Source organism: Erpetoichthys calabaricus, chromosome 12, assembly GCF_900747795.2.
Source record: "Erpetoichthys calabaricus chromosome 12, fErpCal1.3, whole genome shotgun sequence".
Taxonomy (NCBI): Eukaryota; Metazoa; Chordata; class Cladistia; order Polypteriformes; family Polypteridae; genus Erpetoichthys; species Erpetoichthys calabaricus.
In genome coordinates, this window is record NC_041405.2 from 138,873,547 (window position 1) to 138,893,409 (window position 19,863).

At 41.2% G+C, this 19,863-nt stretch overlaps 1 protein-coding gene across 2 annotated transcripts in view; it reads right to left on the reverse strand.

Moving 5' to 3' along the window:
- The window catches only part of tmem59l (transmembrane protein 59-like), a 98,180-nt gene that overhangs the window by 30,307 nt on the left and 48,010 nt on the right, over positions 1-19,863 (reverse strand). For both annotated transcript variants that reach the window (XM_028816384.2, XM_028816383.2), the window contains exons 3-4: positions 7,585-7,679; positions 7,222-7,374 (exon numbers count right to left, since the gene is read on the reverse strand). In XM_028816384.2, the coding sequence (XP_028672217.1) occupies positions 7,222-7,374; positions 7,585-7,679 (248 nt within the window). The remainder of the gene's footprint in view (positions 1-7,221; positions 7,375-7,584; positions 7,680-19,863) is intronic.

Genomic DNA, 19,863 nt, shown 5'->3' on the forward strand with positions numbered 1-19,863 from the left:
TCCTGTCAGCTAAGATCAGGAAGGTGAGGCTACAGTAGTATGTGATCACCAAAACAAGACAACTAAGAATTGGGAAAAATGGGACCTGGTTAGACTCTCTTGATTTCTGGCGTTACATGCAGATTTGGCATAAGCTATATCAATCTATGGATCTGCTGTTCACCATTCATGCTGGTCGTGGTATTTTAGTGGTAAAAGGAAATATTTTTCTTAGTACATGAGGCCTTTTAATACCAAAAGTGTCTCTTCAGAATATCACAGCGCACCTAAGAAAAGTTGCTGACCATCCCTTTATGCCACTAGTCTGCCCACCTTTAAATGATTCACACTTTATGACATTGATCATTATCCATCTCAAGTTGGTTCCACAACCATGACAGTGTCTTGAGTTTACTTCACTAGCATGCACAGATTCCAGAGGAGAAGAGGTAAAATGGAAGGTGCAAAGAATAAAAGAGTGGCCAGAATATCTGTAGGAAGTCCCCATACACCAGATCTCTAAGAACGGTTTCCAGCGTCTTGCTGAATTCAGGCCAGGCTGTCCCAGAGACAACAGGAGGCCCTGCTTAGAAATGAGATCTAATCAACATTGATGACACAAGAAAAACTAGCCACCATGGAGCAAGCCATAAAGGAGGACTAAAGAGTGACAATGCAGGAGATAGCAGACTAATTATAAGTCCACTCCTGATTCCAGAATGTTGACTACTAAAATGAAGCAGCACTCCACCTTAAGCTAATGAATTAGTTAATGAACTGGAAGTAAAGAAGAGGGACAGACAGACAGAGACAGAGAAGAAGAAGAAGACGAAGACGAAAAGTACTGTGTTACTTGTGTTTGGTACTTTGTACAGTGCTGCTGTGGGAAGGGAGGGAAAAGCGCTACCTCATGTGAATAAAAACGCATATGCCCTGGTATCTGCTTGCGTCGGGTTTGGATGGCTGGAGCACCCCCATCAGGTCAACAATACATATATATATTGCATGTGGCAGAAGTGCAATGCATAAAATCATGCAGAAACAGGTAATGCACATCAGGTTGAGTTCACATCAAACACCAGAAAAGGGAAAAAATGTGATCTCAGTGATTCAGACTTTGACATGATTGTTGATGCCAGGGAGCTGGTTTGGGCGATTCTGTAACTGATGATCTTCTGGGAGTTTCTCACACAAAAGTCTCCAGAGTGTATTCTTAATGATGGAAGAAAAACAAAAGAACATCCAATGAGTGCCAGTTCTGCAGACAGAAACGCAATGTGGATGGGAGAGGTCAGAAGAGAACAGTCAAACTGGTCCAAGTTGCCAGAAAGTCTATGAAAACTCAGATAACCTCAATGTACAACTGTGGTGAGCAGAAAAGAATCCTAGAATGCACAACAAGTCCTTGAGGCAGATGGGTGGCAAAAGAAGGAGACCACATCGAGTTCCAATCCTGTCAGCCAAGAACAGAAACCTGAGGCTACAGTGGGCACAGGCTCACCAATAGTGGACAGTTGAAGACTGGAAAAAAAAGTCTGGTCTGATGAATCTTAATTTCTTCTGTGGCACACACATAATAAGGTCAGAATTTGGATGCCAATGGCATGAATCCATGTATCTAACCTATCTTGTATCAACATTCCAGGCTAGTAGTTGTGGTGGTCTAGGAAATATTTTCTTGGTACACTTCCGGCCCATTTAATATGAATCAATCAGTGCAAGAATGCCACAGCCTATCTGAGTATTACAGCTGGCCATGTGCTTCCCTTCATAGGCACAATCTACCCATCTTCTATTGGCCATTTGCAGCATGATAATGCACTATGCCACAAAACAAAAGTCTCTACCAACTGATTTCATGAACATGACCACAATTTCAGTGTTCTTCAGTGGCATTCTCAATCACTGGATCTGAAACCAACAGAACAACTTTGAGATGTGGTAGAACAGAAGATTCACTGCATGAATATGCAGCTGACAAATCTGTAGAAACTAGGGGGCTCCGCTCGCCAACCCCTGGCGTTGGGGCATGACAAAGAGTGAGATGTATGAATTAGATATAGAATAGTGTGCAGGTTTGGATGATGCCTATATAAATAAAAAATAGAGTGTTTGGCATAGAGTAATGTTTTATTGGAATATTTCTTTGTATACAACATTAGTAGTAAAGATGGTGTCTTGTCTTTGAATGAGTCTTCCTTGGCATGGATCATTTATAAATTTAACTTTAACGTCAGATGAACGTCGAACACGTGAGAAGGCAACATAAAGTTGTCCATGTCCAAAAACGGGCTCAGAGAGGTAGATGCCAACCTTGTCCATGGTTTGTCCTTGTGATTTGTTGATGGTCATGGCAAATGCAGGTTTAATGGGGAACTGTCGGCGTTTCAATGTAAAAGGTAATTCTAGGTCAGAACTCGTAAGGTCAATTCTAGGAATGAGAACAGTATTGTTAACATGTGAATCTGAAAGAACTGTTGCTTGAATAACATTGTGTGTCATGGTGTTGACGACTAACCGTGTGCCATTGCATAAACCCTGTTTAGTGTTAAGGTTTCTTAATAGCATGATTATTGTTCCATTTTTAAGGGTAAGGTTGTGTTGTGGTCATCCGTCCGGATTAATAGTGTTCAAATATTCTATGGGGAAATTCAGATGTTCATTGTCGTCATCAGAGTCAACTTTGTCAGAGCTTAGAAAGAGCCGTGTCTGTCCAGGAAGTAATGAAATGACCTGGTTATTAATGTGATTAACATTAATATTTTTTGGACATAATATAGTGCGTTGTGTTAACCACATATGCGAAAGCAGTATGGGCCATTGCCTTTTGGTGGCCTGATATGTACTCCGGTAGATGCAAAAGCAAATGAATTATTGTAGGATCTAATGCAGTTCATAAAGTTTTTACTTTCAGGCACATCGTTAGTTAGAAGCTTCTGTAGATATTCAGGATATGAATGTAAAGGAGGCAGTCTAATCTGCCCCTTTTGACAACAACGTGTAAATTCATTATTTGTATTGCCAGTTGTTTCTTCTGGGAAGTTAAGTGAATGACAATGATTGCAAATGACATTCATTAATCCCAATGAATTTTCCTCAATAGTGGACTCATTATTGAAGGCGTTGTCAGCCAACTGGCGTAAGCGTTTAGCAGGTGTCTGGCGTTGATGTCCGCGACGGGCATGTTTTGCTTGTGGCGTTTGAGTGCCGCGTTGTTGCATGTCCATTATTTGTGACGCGCTATTTTTGAGTTTTAATTGATTCGCCTCCGCTTTGCGAAAAGTCCGTTTCAGTCTACGTCATGCATTGTTTGTATCGAGCCTTGTCCGTTTTTGTATGTCGGTCAGTTGAGCTTTCTGCTTTTGGAGTCTTGCTTGCTTTTTTTCTGACAGGTCATATGCGCGTTGTACACGTCTGCGTTCATTTATTCTGTCTCTTCGCTCCCTTTTTTGTATGTCTGAGACGCGAGCTCTTTCTTTTGAAATCGTGCTTGTTTCAATGCAGTACTTTGAGACGCGCGCTGTATGCGTCTACGTTCATTGTGTCTGTCCATTTGGGCACGTCACTGTAACGGGGTTACTTGAGCTTTGCTTTTTTTGATCCGAGACATTTTTTCTCCCGGAGTTTCCGAAGCGCGTTGTATGCTCCGCCGTGTATTTTGTTGTTTCATTCGTGTTCGTGTGTTTTGTCCCGTTATCCGATCCGAATCGTTTTGTACCCGTGACCGTGTATTCATGACTTGTTTGTTCCTCAGCGTGCGAAATATGGATAAGTAATAAGGAGGATCGCACTCACTGTTAATATGGAGCCTTTTCTGCAGTTGAACGGTTAATAGTGCTTTATTGTAAGGATATCCACCTATGCTGCCTAGTGTGAAGGTGTTGAGATGACGTATGTTTAATATGGACGTTTCCTTTAGATATGTGGCTTTGGGTGTCACTTCTTATTGATGTTTTGGGGGTGGGTGAGGATTGTTGTTGCGCGAGCGTCTTCTTTCTTTTTGTGTTCCAGGGGCTTGTTGAATCCCCCTCTTGGTGTGTGTCCCGTCCGGTGCTTGTGGGGGGGGGGGGGGGGGGGGAGGGGGGGGGCCTTGCTGTTGTGCGCGAGCGTCTTCTTTTTTTTTGTGTGCTAGTTTCGTGTGCAATGGGTTTCGTGCGGCGCCTGCGTTTGACTACTTTTTTCTGTGCCTTTTCCTTTTTTCTGTGCTCGCGTCGCCTCATTTCTTTGACTCCTTTTTTCTGTGCTCTTGTCCGCCTCTCGCGGCCCCTCATTTCTTGGGGCGCCTGCGCAGTACATCTTTTTGCGGCTACGGCCCATGGCCGGATGTCCCTGCGTCCATCCGGTTTAGCATTCTCGGTTAGTAATATGGATTGTGTGATGCAATGACGTCAACACGGAATCCATGCCATGAAGAGTTCAAGCAGTTCTGAGAGACAAAGGAGGCCCTACCCAGTGTTAGCGTAGTGTTCTAATTAATTTGCTCAGTGAATGTAAGATATGGTGTTTTTGTATGGAAGTGGCGCAACCATTACACGTACAAGTGCCTCTAGAAATTTACTAGAAAACTATCAAAGGACATATGAAGCAGAGTATCCAAGAAAATACAACCTGGAAATTTCCCAGATCAAGACAAAGTGAGCAGTGTGCTGCATCTGCTAAGCCATCAGACACAAAAAGTCACAAAGCTTTCACCTACGTGATACAACAGAACATAGACAGGCAAGTATATATACAAGTCAGGAACCAAATGGTCCACCCCAATGTAGAGTTTATGATCAACTGATGTAGTAGTGGTAGTAGTAGTAGGGTCTTGTACCATGTCAGCCATAATGCATGCAATGAGAAGTCAAGAAAAATGACATTTTTTTATTGGCAAACCAAACAGGTTGCAATATGCAAGTTTTTGAGGCAGCTTAGGCCCCTTCTTCAGGCAACTTGTAGTTGGGCCTAAGCTGCCCTGAAGGCTTACATATTGTAATCTGTTCAGTTATCCAATAAAAGGTGTCACTTTGCTCAACTTCTCATGATTAATTGATATAATGCAAGGTTAGCTCTCTGAAAAGTGTCTGGAAATAGAATGGAATCTGAAATAAGAAGTGGAGTCCAAACAGAAAATGCAAATGTTAACTCTCCTTACCTCCATGTGTGGCCACACACCAGCCACAAACACAGCTGCTTACATATTAGTAAACTGAACGTAACACATTTATCACCAACTACACAAGTAGTGCATTAATGTGGCAACAAAACAAAATGTTTATGGCGTTCATACTGTGGAAACTGAAGTTTGTACAACTTTCAAGAAAAGTGGATATGCAGTAACATACCTTCTTCAGATCATGGCTGCTTCATATCTAGTTCCACTTTTTATTCTCCCACACACAGCTCTGATTATTTTTTAGAATAGGGCTTTGTTGTTCAAGTACATTATAATAAAACACAATATATTCCTAAATCCACTTAATGCAATTTAGGGTCAGACAGGTTAAAGCCTATCCCAGCAGCAAAGCAGGGGCCAGTCCTGTACAGGGCACCAGTCCAATGCAGTTCTTCTCAGGCACACAACCACACACTAACCCAAATGGTGCCCCTTTAGAACCACCAATTAGTATAATATACACATCTTTGGAAGATGGGAGTAAAATCTGAGCACACAGAGAAAAATCACACAGAAACACTAGGAGAACATGCAAACTTCACACAAACAGCAGCCACACAGCAGATCTGAACCCAAGACGCCAGATCTGTGAGGTAAAATCAAAGCATCTCTATAGCATCCATCATGGTCTTAAATTTTTAAAATCCCCATCCTCATGTCTTGAACTGTAATATGTAAATGGTACCTGCCAGAGAAATTAGTAATGGTGTGCATTTGAGCATATCCTGCTAAAAGCCTGGAATGGCTTATTTGGGGATTTCTTAGGTCCAACATGTGAAAAACTACAGAAAAGAAAACTTTTATGCAAGTAAAGAGAGATCAGTTTTTACAATTTTTCACAAAACCTTAAGAGGTTAAACTTACCAAAACTACTAACGAATATGTAATTTTGTAAGAAATACAGTATGTGCCCAACTCTGCCCCATACCTGTAAAAGGGGCTGACGACACACACATGCTAAAGTTGCTTTTGCCATTATAGTGATTATAAATTCCAGATGCATTTCAAAAGCTTGTCAATTTTAGAGGAAGGAAGTTAATAGGTTGGCAGCAGACCAAAGAAAGAAAACAAATTATTTTTTTTAAATTAAATTTTTACTGTGTCTAAATCCAGAGGGTACAGCTGAGAGGAATTAATATTATGCTAAATACAAGCTGCTGCCTGAAGTTTGGGAATTGTTTTCTATTAGGCTTTAAGTACTGTGCTTGTTCTTAGGCGGCCTTAACAAGCCTGAATATATTCAAAGCAAATCTGAAACAAAAGATTTAATGTTACTCATGTTTCTTTGAACATCAATATGTTATTGAAGACCCCGCTGTGAATGCTGGACCCAGTTTCATGATAATGGAAACTGACAATAGTTTATGGGGGGGTTGGGATAAAGAGCTGGAATCTAACTGGGATTACACATTACTAAAATGCACATCATACAACGCAGAACAAAGTCAGATGCAACATAATATAGACAGACAGACAGACAGACAGACAGACAGACAGACAGACAGACAGACAGACAGACAGACAGACAGACAGACAGACAGATAGATAGATAGATAGATAGATAGATAGATAGATAGATAGATAGATAGATAGATAGATAGATAGATAGATAGATAGATAGATAGATAGATAGATAGATAGATACTTTATTAATCCCAATGGGAAATTCACATTCTTCAGCAGCAGCATACTGATACAATAAATAATATTAAATTAAAGAATGATAATAATGCAGGTGAAAAAAAAACAATAACTTTGTATAATGTTAAATGTTAACGTTTACCCCCCCGGGTGGAATTGAAGAGTCGCATAGTTTGGGGGAGGAACGATCTCCTCAATCTGTCAGTGGAGCAGGACAGTGACAGCAGTCTGTCGCTGAAGCTGCTCTTCTGTCTGGAGATGATACTATTAAGTGCATGCAGTGGATTCTCCATAACTGATAGGAGCCTGCTGAGCGCCCTTCGCTCTGCCACAGATGTAGTATAACGTACAGGCAGACTGACACGCCATGAAGGACCTAACATGCATCACAAGGGTCGTTCACATCTTGCCGTTCAACAACAAAGGAAAAATTTTTGTCTCACCTGAAATACAACCACTTTGCCATCATCAGATTGCAGGTAGAAGGTCCATGTAGAGGAGATGAAGCTCTGGGCAGAGCTCACAATTTCGCTGCACCAGTTGGACACCAAATCCATGACAGATAACAGGCTGGGCTCCTGGGCCATTGCTTCAAACTACAAGAAAGCAGCAGGGCAAAGAGTGGAGGTGAATTGCAACATGCTCTTCTCTGACAAAAGAGGGACTTTAAATTCTATGACCACGTACAGTAACACGTCTCTGACCTCCATCCTCGCCGATACAGCTGTAGACTGTTTAGTTGGCTTGCATGCAAAGAAAACCATTATTGTGTGCACTACATAAAAACAAAAACATGAATTTCCTACCCTCTGACTCCTGTTGTCTTCCTCAGTAGGCTGGCTTCGGCATCCTGTAACACAACCATCCTGTTCTTCAAATGTGCTGTATGCTTCAAGGCATGCTGTCAAGAAGGCAGATTACAATGAGGTTAGAAAACGGCTCAAATCCAGGTTGCATCTGTTGCTCGATTATTCACAAACTGTTGTCCCTCATTGATCTAAAGGCCTATCTTCAGAATACAAACAAAAAAATTTAAACAAAGAAGCTAACACAATTTATTTTCCAATGTGTGTCTGCTGCAAAGATTTATTTTGCAATTGGCATATCTGCAGGTTAAAGGATAAGTTTGGTGTTTATCAAGTAAAAGTTATTTCTTCGCAATCATGGTATATGTTAGTTTACCACATTGCATTGAAATTGCATTCTAACATGAAACATTATTTATTTATTTATTTATTTATTTATAAAGCATTTTAAAAACAACATCAAGGCTAACCAAAGTGATGTACAATAAAAATCCAACATATCAGAAAAACAATAACCAAAGGAAACAGATTCATAATAAAAAGTACACAGATAGTCAACATATCATACTGGGTTAAAGGCCAGGGAGTAAAAGTGCGTTTTTAAATAAGATTTAAAGACAGCAAGTGAAGGAGCCTGCCTAATGTGCAACGGCAAATCATTCCAGAGTTTTGGAGCTGTAACTGAAAAAGCCCGATCACCTCAGAGTTTGCATTGTGCCTTAGGAACACGTAAAAGCATCTGGTCTGCTTACCTGAGAGAGCAAGACGATACATAAGGGTGCAGCAGTTCCGACAAATAAAATGGGGCACAACCATTAAAGGATTTAAAAACAAATACAAGGATCTTAAAATGGATTTGAAAATGAACTGGAAGCCGTTGAAGGGAAGCCAAAAATCAGGGTAACGTGCTTATGCTTGCTTGTGCCAGTTAAAAATCGAGCAGCGGCATTTTGCACTTGCTGTAGGCGAGCTATGGAGGCCTGGCTAATTCCAAAAAGAAGCACATTGCAGTAATCATTGCAGAAACATCTACTCTCTATATATAAAATCCTAAGCCTAAAAGTGCAAAGATTTTGTGCAATGATTTTATGTGACGTTCTTATGTCACGTTTTTTGTCACGCTTTAAATCGGGCTTATTTTAAAACCTACATATATATGTTTGGTATCATTCTTTTCAGAATTTATCGAACTTTAATGTGATGTCGTTAGATTTTCAGATTCTTATTCCATTTTTAAATTATAAACTAAAAAATATCAAGAACTCACATCCCATGAGACAAGACTTTGTGCCAAGAGATTTAACCACTCCCGGGGCTGAAAGTAAAAGACAAAGAGTAGGACAGCTGCTCTATAGGCTTTTAAATGTTCGAAGCACCATGGGAGATGCAGATCACGTGGCACTGCATCAGCAGCAAGCCAGCAGCTGATCGAGCAAAGAGGAGTTTAAAAAAACCTATTTGTTTCCCATTGTAACACAGTTTAAGAGGGGCTTCAGCAAGTGCGTCTCCTTAGGGTGCATTCAGCCCTCCTCTTCACAACGTAAGCAGCAGAGATGTTGGTGAGGGTTAGGGAACCCCTTAGTACTTTATAAATGTAAAAAAATAACTAGCCCACAGTTTTATAATAGAGGCAATGGCTAATGGGTTCTTGTAATAAAAAAGGTTTTCTCTGTAACAGGAGAAGGGATAAAATAAAGGAGTAAGAGGGGATTGGTCGCTTCAGTGCAAAACCAGCTACAAAGATTGGAATGTTTGGGATGATAGCGAAAGAATGTGCAAAAACTTGCTTCTCATAAAGAGTTTCAGAATGTTATGGGAATACAGTCAAGGCCATGTACTTGTTTTTCACTTCGAGGGGCTTCATTGAAGGGCAACGCTTGTTATTGTGTGTCTTCTGATACTAGGCACCATCTCAGTGAGGGCCAAGTAGAAGAAAAACAATAAGATGTCCCGTGGGAAGAAGGTGTGCAGAAACTGATCACTTCTGTATACACTGCTTACACGTAAGCCATTTTGGGTAAGGACACTCAATTAGTATATAAGGGAAGGTTCCGCCCTCAGTTTCTTCGGAAGCTCAACCGTGGGGAACGTGCACACCGCCCGGTATTGGACCAGGCTCACGAGTTGATCCTCTGACGAGACTGACACGCGGGCTCCCTCAGTCTACTGGTCTAGGATGATGGCTCTGGGTCTTTTGATATTACTGTAAGTATAGTATAATTCACATATCTGTATTACTGTAAGTTAATAGTATAAATCATATATCTTTGTCAATAGTACAATTCCTATATCTGCATGTATATTGCTATTATATTGTATGTAACTGATATTATATTTGAACAAGTAAACAATTGAAGTATTGGACCTTTCCTCTCTGATTCTTGCCTGCTTATTTTCTCTTAAAACCTTGGAACCATTTTCCCAAACTAAAACATTTTGGCGTAGTCGGTTGCAGGATTTTGGGGAATTTGGTAAAATATTCAATTACTAAGTGAGGCAAAGGAAATCAGAGATGTTTAAGAAATGTCAGGTGTCTGTAAAGGAACCCATAACGGGCTTGCAGACGCGGGAGTGGGTTTTGCTAACTGCGGTTAGAAGTCTGGATAGTCTGATAGACGAAAAAGAAAGGGAGATTAAGAAAATGCAAATGGACTTGGCGGATGCGTTAGGGCGGGCCTCAATGGCCGAATCCCAGGTAGCTGTATTATTGCCGCGGGTACAGAGAGCCGAGGGGATGTCGGAAAAGGCAGCCTTTTGCATAGCCAAGGTGAATGCAAAAAAGAAGCGTAGACCGGATGTTGCGAAGGTTAAAGCGTTTGTAGCCGCAGCTAATGTCCATGAGTGGGATCCTGAAAAATGGGACGGTAAAATTTGGGATGATGATTATGAGGATGATGACGGACCCGATGCAGGGTCGGTAATTGATCCTCTGCCTTTACAGGCTAAACCCGTGATGCGTCGCAGACTTTTTACTGACGCACATGGTAATGTTAGGAGGGGAGATGTTTATGAAGATTACACTGCACAAGAAAGAGAAGGATTTAGATCACGTTATGCACAAGGGCGAAATGAGCCAGTAGACACATGGCTTGTACGCTTGCATGATGCAGGAGCCGGGCATGTGTCACTGGATAAGGGGGATGGTACTGAATTTACAGATTATGCCATCGATCCCCGTTTTAAACAAGCAATGAGACAAGAATTGACTAAGTTAGAAGGGGACAGCACGTTGCTGGCGCTGGCGGCGAACGCAGCATTTAATATATATCCACACCCACAGAATTGGCCTGAAGTAAAACCATGGACGACTTTGCAGCAGGCGATTCGAGTGGTTAGAGAATTGGCAATGAGGGACGCCGTGGTAGCGGGCCAAGCGGATCAGTTAGATGTGTTCCCATTTACATCTGTAGCCAGGACCATCCTAATAAAAACAGCCCCTGCTAACTTGAAAGGAATAATAATGACTCTTTTACTGAATGAGGTAGGTGCAGGAGTGGGGGAAGTTGTAGCCAAATTACGGGATTTAGGTGACCTGGGGGAGTGGGGAGGAGCCCCGCCAGGGACAGCTGCAACACAACCCACTGGGGCTACATCAAGGAATAGCGCCTATAGAACAGGGGGAGTGAATAGGAAGGAGTTATGGGGAGCGTTAATTAATGCTAAGGTCCCTAAGGAGGAGATAGATGGACAGCCTACAGGAGTGCTCCTGGACAGGGCAAAGAAAAAAGGACTTATAGATAAGTCTGGTGGAATAAAGAAACGAGTAGCAAAGGCAGAAGTACATTTACTTCTTACCTTCGCTGAATGGGAAAAATTAAGTAAAAAGCATGACGAAGTTCTTACTTTTGCTGAGTGGGAAAAGTTGAGTAAGAAGCGTGATGAAACTGGCCCCTCTTCATCTTCCGAGAGCTCCTCGGAGGAGGAGGAGGAAGACAGGGGGAAAAACCGGCGCAAGAGTAAACATAAGAAAGGAGGGAAGAAAGCTAAAAGCAAAGGGAAAGGGAAAAATAAAGGAAGGACTTTATATCCCGTCAAAGAATTAGAACGCGCAGCACGAGATTGTTAGGGATGGGGCCAAGCACAGGTGAGAGCCCTAAATTGGCATGATGCGGACATTCGACCTTTTGTACCGGTAACGATACATTGGGAAACTAAAAACAAACAAATAGTAAAGGCTCTCATCGATACGGGTGCGGAGGCCACTTTAATATATGGGAATCCATCTAAATTCAAGGGGAAACGATTGACAGTGCAGGGGATTGGGGGAACGGACATCCCTGCCACTCAGGTGACGGTGATGTTACAAATTGGTCAGTTGCCCGTGAGACCCTACCCCGTACTAATCACCCCAGTGAAAGAGTATATAATAGGGATGGATCGTCCACAGGTGGCAAATATGCTGTAATCGCATGCTGGCATACAGCCTGCAAATGTCAGCGTGCATCAACAGCATTTCTGAAGTTTTTTAGGTGTACGGTAGAATCAGCTTTTACAGCTGTGTTTTCTTCGCTAAAAATGGAGACAGCAGTAGTTGCAACAGAAACTTTAACGGCAACGTTAACCGTAGCAGTAGCAATAAAGAGAGTCGAATCGGAGGCCGTTGTGCTTTCCTTGAGGAGGGCGGAGTCAGCTGCAGCAGCCGAGCTAGTCAAAGACGCAGATAAGGTGTCTCTGCATAGAGTGGAGGCAAAGGCGGTTGAAACAGAAAACCTACACTTTTCTGCTGGTCAGACAGATTGTGTATGGTTAATAATTATAAAGCAAATAGATGGGAAAGCAAGAGAGAGGAGTAATACCTGGCTAAAAAGTCACGAGCAGCTAGCAGTACACGTAGCGATGCATAAGGAGAATGCCATACGGATTAAACAACGACCGCTCAGTGTTAAAGTGTGTGCTTTGATTTCGGGGTCTTTTGACCCTGAGGAACAGCAGTAGAACTTAAGCTGGTTATTGGGAGCACTCCTTTCAAAGCCCCTGTGTTGATTGTTGCTGCAGAGAAAACAATATGTATATTGGAGACGTCAGTTTACAAGTAAAGCTGCTATAATGTGAGGGTTACTTGTATGTAGTAATGAAGGAAAGTGTACGTGACAATATGGTGTGCATTTGTTTAAATGCAATAATTGGTATGAAAAATGGCATGTGGCAGTATAAAAACAGCCAATGCCAAACTGCAAGTGAAAACAGAGGACTGAAAGAAAAGGAAAAGAGTAAGAATGTTTTCTTCCATTTATTCTCTACTGCACTGCATTCTCTGTATAATTCTGAGGTTTAAAAATGTTATACCAATAGTTAATTCATAACTTTTTGTAAAAGTAACCAGTGCTAAGATAAGATTTGATTTAGACATTGAATGTGGAGAAACTGGTGGATTTGTATAGCCATTGTAGACTGCAGGGCATGAGTTGAATAATGTGACTGAAAACTAAGTGAATTAAAGAAAGAAATAGAGGAGATGAAAGCAAAGCACGTGTTTGTATATGAAAGCTTTTGAAAGTACTGCATTTGAATTAATGGAATGGCCATTTTAGCAGTTAGTTGGAATGAAAAAAACTTATTGGTGTTTCAAGCAGCACATTCATATTGGGGAATAAGTAAATGAAAGGCAGTGGCTTACCATCCAGTTTTTGGAGCTCAGCATGTAAAACAAAGGGGTGAAAATCCCGAAGGGACACTACGGGCATGTATGCCCAAGATCAAGTCTGGCGCTAAAGGGAGTCACTGTGCTAGCAGGCGTAATCGATGCAGATTACCAAGGGACCGTCAAAGTTCTGTTACAATCCTCAATGGGGGATCCAATCAAATTGACTAAGGGAGATCGAATAGCGCACTTGTTAATAATACCAGTTCACATGGGAAAAGTGCAGGAAAGTACTGCACCAGTAGTTAAGACTGGCCGGAATGTGGGGGGATTTGGATCAACAGATGCTCCTAAATTGGTTAATGGGGCGAAAGTGTGGGTTAAACAACCCCATGAACCACCCCGCCCGGCAGAAATCATCGCAATGGGACAGGATTTGATTGTAACTGTTCTATACAATGGAGAAGAAGCATGGGTAAATGTTCCTGTAAAACACTGCTATAGACGGGAGTGAGGAGTGGGTGCAACATGCTGTGTTCTTGTTTTACAGAATTGGGGTGTTCTGAATGAAGTAGGAGCCACCACATTAGGAGGCGAGGTAACGGAGACGACTCAGGTCCGATGGTGGTGGAACACTTCCACTAAATCTAGACGGCAGGAGAACACGACGTGTCCGGAGAATCAGTCTTGCAATGTCCTTACAATTACGACTGGTGACGGGTGCACCATCTACTCCTCGAACTTGAAGGTGCCGGGGGTAAAACCACAGAAGTATCTGATTGAGTGCTCTGAAAACTTAAATATTACCTGGACGTCGAAAGTAACTTGGTGTATGGGGCCCTGGAATGGCTCCAAGGTACAGTGCGAGGTCAATGCAACATCAGGCGAATACACCTCTAATAAGACTGGGCCCATTGGCTGGATCAATGCAACTGAAATTATTAACAGGACTATACCAATGCTTGCTATAGCCGTGTGGGCCAGAACCCCCATAACGAGACAGTCACATGTAGAACCAATAATTGACACATGTAAACTTGTTTCTATGACAGCAAAAAGGACTAAGGTTACATGGCAAGTGACGTTTCCACTGTTGCCACAGTATAAGCGTGCTAAACGAGCATGGTACGACACTTTCTTAGGAGGGGTTGGCACCACCCTAGGAACTTTAAACACCGTAGATAATGAAATAACTGCAAACAAGCTTGAGAATGTGGGACGACATACTCACAAAGTGGCAGACCAAATGGCTAGGTGGTTACCTCAGTCCATGGTCTCTCATCAGCAAACAGTAAACTGGGAACAACGCGCTTCAGATTGGATAATCACGGCTAGCAATGACATTCGATGGCTAAATGTCTCAACTTTCATGAACTGGACTGTATGCACTTTTAATATATTACAAGCACAGATACAGAAAAATAATATGCAAATATGGCATGATATATGGAACTTTAGCAGTAGCTTATGGTTAACGGTTAAACCTGAAAACACTAGGTGTAATGATACAATATGTAATGGGTATTGGTTTCAATATAATGTTACCACTATGATAACCTTGTGTAGATATCACGTTTTACCTGTTGTTGCACACGGACACTTTTGGCAGCTGCAATTGGATGGTGAGTGGCTAGAACCTAAAACAAACAAAACATATGATTTACGAAATTGCGAACACACTAATATTGGTATGTTCTGTGGATTGATGTCAGGACAGGAAAACCCATGTATTTCAGGTAAAGCAACCACCTGTAATTGGAGACTAGTTAATCAGAACACCACTCTGTATGAAGTGGGACCTCACCGACTCTGTGTTTCCACCACCATCGCTAATCGTAGGCTGCCACAGGTTCCGTTTTCTGGATGTCTTGATAATGTATATGTTTGGCAAATAGCAAATAATACTTACTATCTGAATAATTACACCACTAAAAACCATCTTACCAAGGTTCAATGGCAAGTCTGCCATGCTCCGACCTCAATTTCACTGGCTGTAGCTGAACGTTTATTAAATAGCTCCCTGCAATTAAAAGAATTGGCTGCTAAACATCAAAAACATGTAGATGCACTTACTGTACAGACAGTCATGACGACGTCTCAATTACAAATTTTAGGGACCAAAATTGAAGGTGAATCTGTAAATGCGTGGTGGTCAATCTTTACAGGTTGGTCACCAAAGGCATCCACAATGTTGTCAGTTTTCCTCCGCCCTTTGGTGCTGCTTATTATTATTATTGCTTTAATGACTATATTTAATTGCTATGTGTTTTGTGTTTTAAAACGAATTAATAACAGAGCACGACAGACAAGGTTGCTGATTTTGCGCTGAGCGAGGGACCGATTGTAATAAAAAAGGTTTTCTCTGTAACAGGAGAAGGGATAAAATAAAGGAGTAAGAGGGGATTGGTCGCTTCAGTGCAAAACCAGCTACAAAGATTGGAATGTTTGGGATGATAGCGAAAGAATGTGCAAAAACTTGCTTCTCATAAAGAGTTTCAGAATGTTATGGGAATACAGTCAAGGCCATGTACTTGTTTTTCACTTCGAGGGGCTTCATTGAAGGGCAACGCTTGTTATTGTGTGTCTTCTGATACTAGGCACCATCTCAGTGAGGGCCAAGTAGAAGAAAAACAATAAGATGTCCCGTGGGAAGAAGGTGTGCAGAAACTGATCACTTCTGTATACACTGCTTACACGTAAGCCATTTTGGGTAAGGACACTCAATTAGTATATAAGGGAAGGTTCCGCCCTCAGTTTCTTCGGAAGCTCAACCGTGGGGAACGTGCACACCGCCCGGTATTGGACCAGGCTCACGAGTTGATCCTCTGACGAGACTGACACGCGGGCTCCCTCAGTCTACTGGTCTAGGATGATGGCTCTGGGTCTTTTGATATTACTGTAAGTATAGTATAATTCACATATCTGTATTACTGTAAGTTAATAGTATAAATCATATATCTTTGTCAATAGTACAATTCCTATATCTGCATGTATATTGCTATTATATTGTATGTAACTGATATTATATTTGAACAAGTAAACAATTGAAGTATTGGACCTTTCCTCTCTGATTCTTGCCTGCTTATTTTCTCTTAAAACCTTGGAACCATTTTCCCAAACTAAAACAGTTCTCATTATAAAGAATAGCCTTAAAACTTACCAGATATGTTCACTTTGCACCTTCCAGATTTCTAAGGCATGTATGTGACAACAAAAGTAAACCAGAAACAATACATTTTATCTCAGATTCTTAGTACTTGTTTTTCCAAAATAAGAATATGTGTTTTGCTCACTTCTCTGTCTGCAGTGGCCATCATGGGTGGGGTTATAACATGTGTTGTTCCTGCCTTATGTCTGATGATTGATGGCATGGGATTCAGCTGCCCTAGACCCTGCCCTGGACAAGTGGGTTAGGAAGATGAATGGTGGGAGGATTTATTATAATATTATTGTTGTCGGGATAACAGTGGAGAAAAATATATGAATAGATTAAAGGATGGACAATATTGAGAACAATTATTATTTACAGTATGTCTATCACAGCCATTTGCCAGCAGCTCTGTATACATTTGCCTTGTGATGGCCTAGTGCTCTACCTGGGAATTGTTTCTGCTTTGCGCCGTATATTTGCTGGGATACGCTCAAGCTATCCTGCAACTCTCCTTAGGATAAAGCAGGTTAGGAAGATGGATGGATGGATGCATGCCTTTAACATCTTGTTTAGTTCTTGTCATTTTGATTGCATGTTATATGTACGCTCAATATTCTCCCTCACAGAAGCAGATGTGTGCATTATCAATCCAGCAGCAGGCAGTATCTTTAAGAGATAATTAAATAAGTTTCCATATAGTGAAATAATATAAGCGATCATAAGTTATTACTGTCTAGCTGTGTACAAAACTGATGCAGCAATTCATATCTTGTTTTACTTTTTCCCTTTTAAAAACGATATGGTATTCTGCAATATGTATGTAATCTCAATACGTGGATAAATAAGAAAAATATTTTTTAGCTTAAAAGTGGATGTATTTGATAGGTTTGAAGGCTTTTCTTCATAGTGAAACTCTGCTACCCATAAGTCAGTTCCATTACAAAACGTAAAAGAGGGCTAGTTGTTTTTAAAAATGTATAAAATATTCTCCCCTTTAGAACATAATTCCATTTGGCAGACTTATATACACCATGACCGTGAAGAAATAACCAACTTGGAAAATAGCAGGGTGACACAGTTTATCTGATGTGGGGTCTGAACCAGCATCTTGTCATGAGTATGAAGTTGCACAACTGTCCGGTCCTCTCCTCTCTTGAAGCAGGGATATTTGTACATGCTGATTATGTGTGGCCAGTACTCTTTGTGCTGGGGTCTGAGGATGCAAGGAGTAGAGTTGGAGAAGGTGCTTGAGTTTAAATACTTGGGATCAACAGTTCAGAGTAACAGGGATTGAAGGAGAGAGGTGAAAAAGAGAGTGCAGGCAGAGTGGAATGGGTGGAGAAGAGTGTCAGGAGTGATTTGTGACAGACGAATATCAGCAAGAGTGAAAGGGAAGGTCTACAGGACGGTAGTGAGACCAGCTATGTTATATGGGCTGGAGACGGTGGCACTGACCAGAAAGCAGGAGACAGAGCTGGAGGTGGCAGAGTTAAAGATGCTAAGATTTGCAATGTGTGTGACGAGGATGGACAGGATTAGAAATGAGGACATTAGATGGTCAGCTCAAGTTGGACTGTTGAGAGACAAAGTCAGTGAGGCGAGATTGCACTGGTTTGGACATGTGCAGAGGAGAGATGCTGAGTATATTGGGAGAAGGATGTTAAGGATAGAGCTGCCAGATAAGAGGAAAAGAGGAAGGCCTAAGAGAAGGTTTAAGGATGTGGTGAGAGAGGACATGCAGGTGATGGGGGTAATAGAACAAGATGCAGAGGACAGGAAGATATGGAAAAAGATGATCCGCTGTGGCAACCCCTAATGGGAGCAGCCAGAAGAAGAAGAAGACTTTTTAAATAGTCTTTTTTTTTTAAATAGAAGTTATTTAAACTCTTTCCTACCATGTTGGATTTCCTACACTTTTATACTGCTGGCTGGAACAGTTGCAATAGAGCTTCAAATGTGGGTGCAATATATTAAGTGCATCTCCCTTTATATGACATTATAATTTCTAAAGATAGATGCTTGAATCCTTCCCTCTGTCAGATGGCAGATCTGGCTTAACAGGAAGCATTTTCATTGTGATCAGACGGATGCCAAAACCCATCTTATTTAGCATAGTGGGGGAACATATGTTTTAAGATTTCGTACAGATGTCATGTTTGCAGGTATTTAAGCTCTTGAAATTGTGCCTGTGCAGTCACATGCCATGCGGTATTGATAAGATCAGAATCACTTAAATATTGTTAAGTACAGAACAGTAGCGACAACATTTATGACCACCAGATGGCACAAGGAATGGGTCTTAGGCAACCATAAAGGAAAAAAAAAAAGCTCTGGCTAGTTTAATGTGAATTACCAAGCCACTAGATTGCATTTTTTATCTCTTTAATTTAATATTGTTTCTTTATCAGTATGCTGCTGCTGGAGTATGTGAATTTCCCCTTGGGATTAATAAAGTATCTATCTATCTATCTATCAATCTATCTATACTAGAGGGCAGTATAGTCCACATGCAATGTATTACAGTTTCTCAATGCACTGGGAAGGTCAGTCTACCTGGTGCTGCCCAGAACACTTGGTGATGTTATCCCTGGAAGTGATTACTTGCCAAGGATTAAAAGCCACTTCTGACAACAAGGTCAGAGAGCTAGGATTCTTGGGAGTTGTATGGTGAGCTTTCACTAAGGCTCAATTGGCGAGAGGGAAAGAACGACTGAGCAGGGGAAGATGGGTGATTAAAGAAAGTGGTCTGGGAGTAACATTTATTACAGCAGATAAAAGCTCCAAACCGTGTTGGTTCATGTGGCTCATTATAATAATTATTCCTCCCATTATTTTGATCACCCATATTGTGATTTGGGTTAAGGGGGTGCTCGAGTGCCCTTTTTTGGTCCACAATGTAAAAACACATTCTTCCTCAATTCTTTAATTAGATAGATAGATAGATAGATAGATAGATAGATAGATAGATAGATACTTTATTAATCCCAATGGGTAATTAAGCTTCAACTCTTTAACATTGAAATTAATAAACTCATCAATAATTAATTGCATCTTCTTCTGTCTTCATTCAGAGTCTTTCTCGTTTGGAAATTAACTTTTATCAGATCACAAGGCTTGATTAATCCTTGAAACCAGCGCCAATCTTCAGTCAATCAGAATGTCTGGAGTTCAGCCTAAACATCTGAGAAGAAATTCTGATATGTATGAATGTTGTGAGCATATGGCTGGATGGCTTGGCATGTGGATTATGCAATATGAGCAATGTGAAATTTTTTCATGGATGTTTTGATATTGTTTGCTGTCGTCCAGAGCTGGTCACCATAAACAGCTATTCTATCAGAAACTTTGTTATCACTGTTCTACATGAAAGCGTGAAATTAAAAATAGTTTTTGGCCATCACTCGCACTACATGAGGTAGGTAAGCTATAATTTTTGGGTGGAGTATTCCTTTAACCTCCTTAGCGTTAGACCCGAGTGTCACTCGGGCTGTAAAAACAGTGCAAAAGTATCAGTCCCGAGTCTCATTTGGGAAACAGTACTGACGCG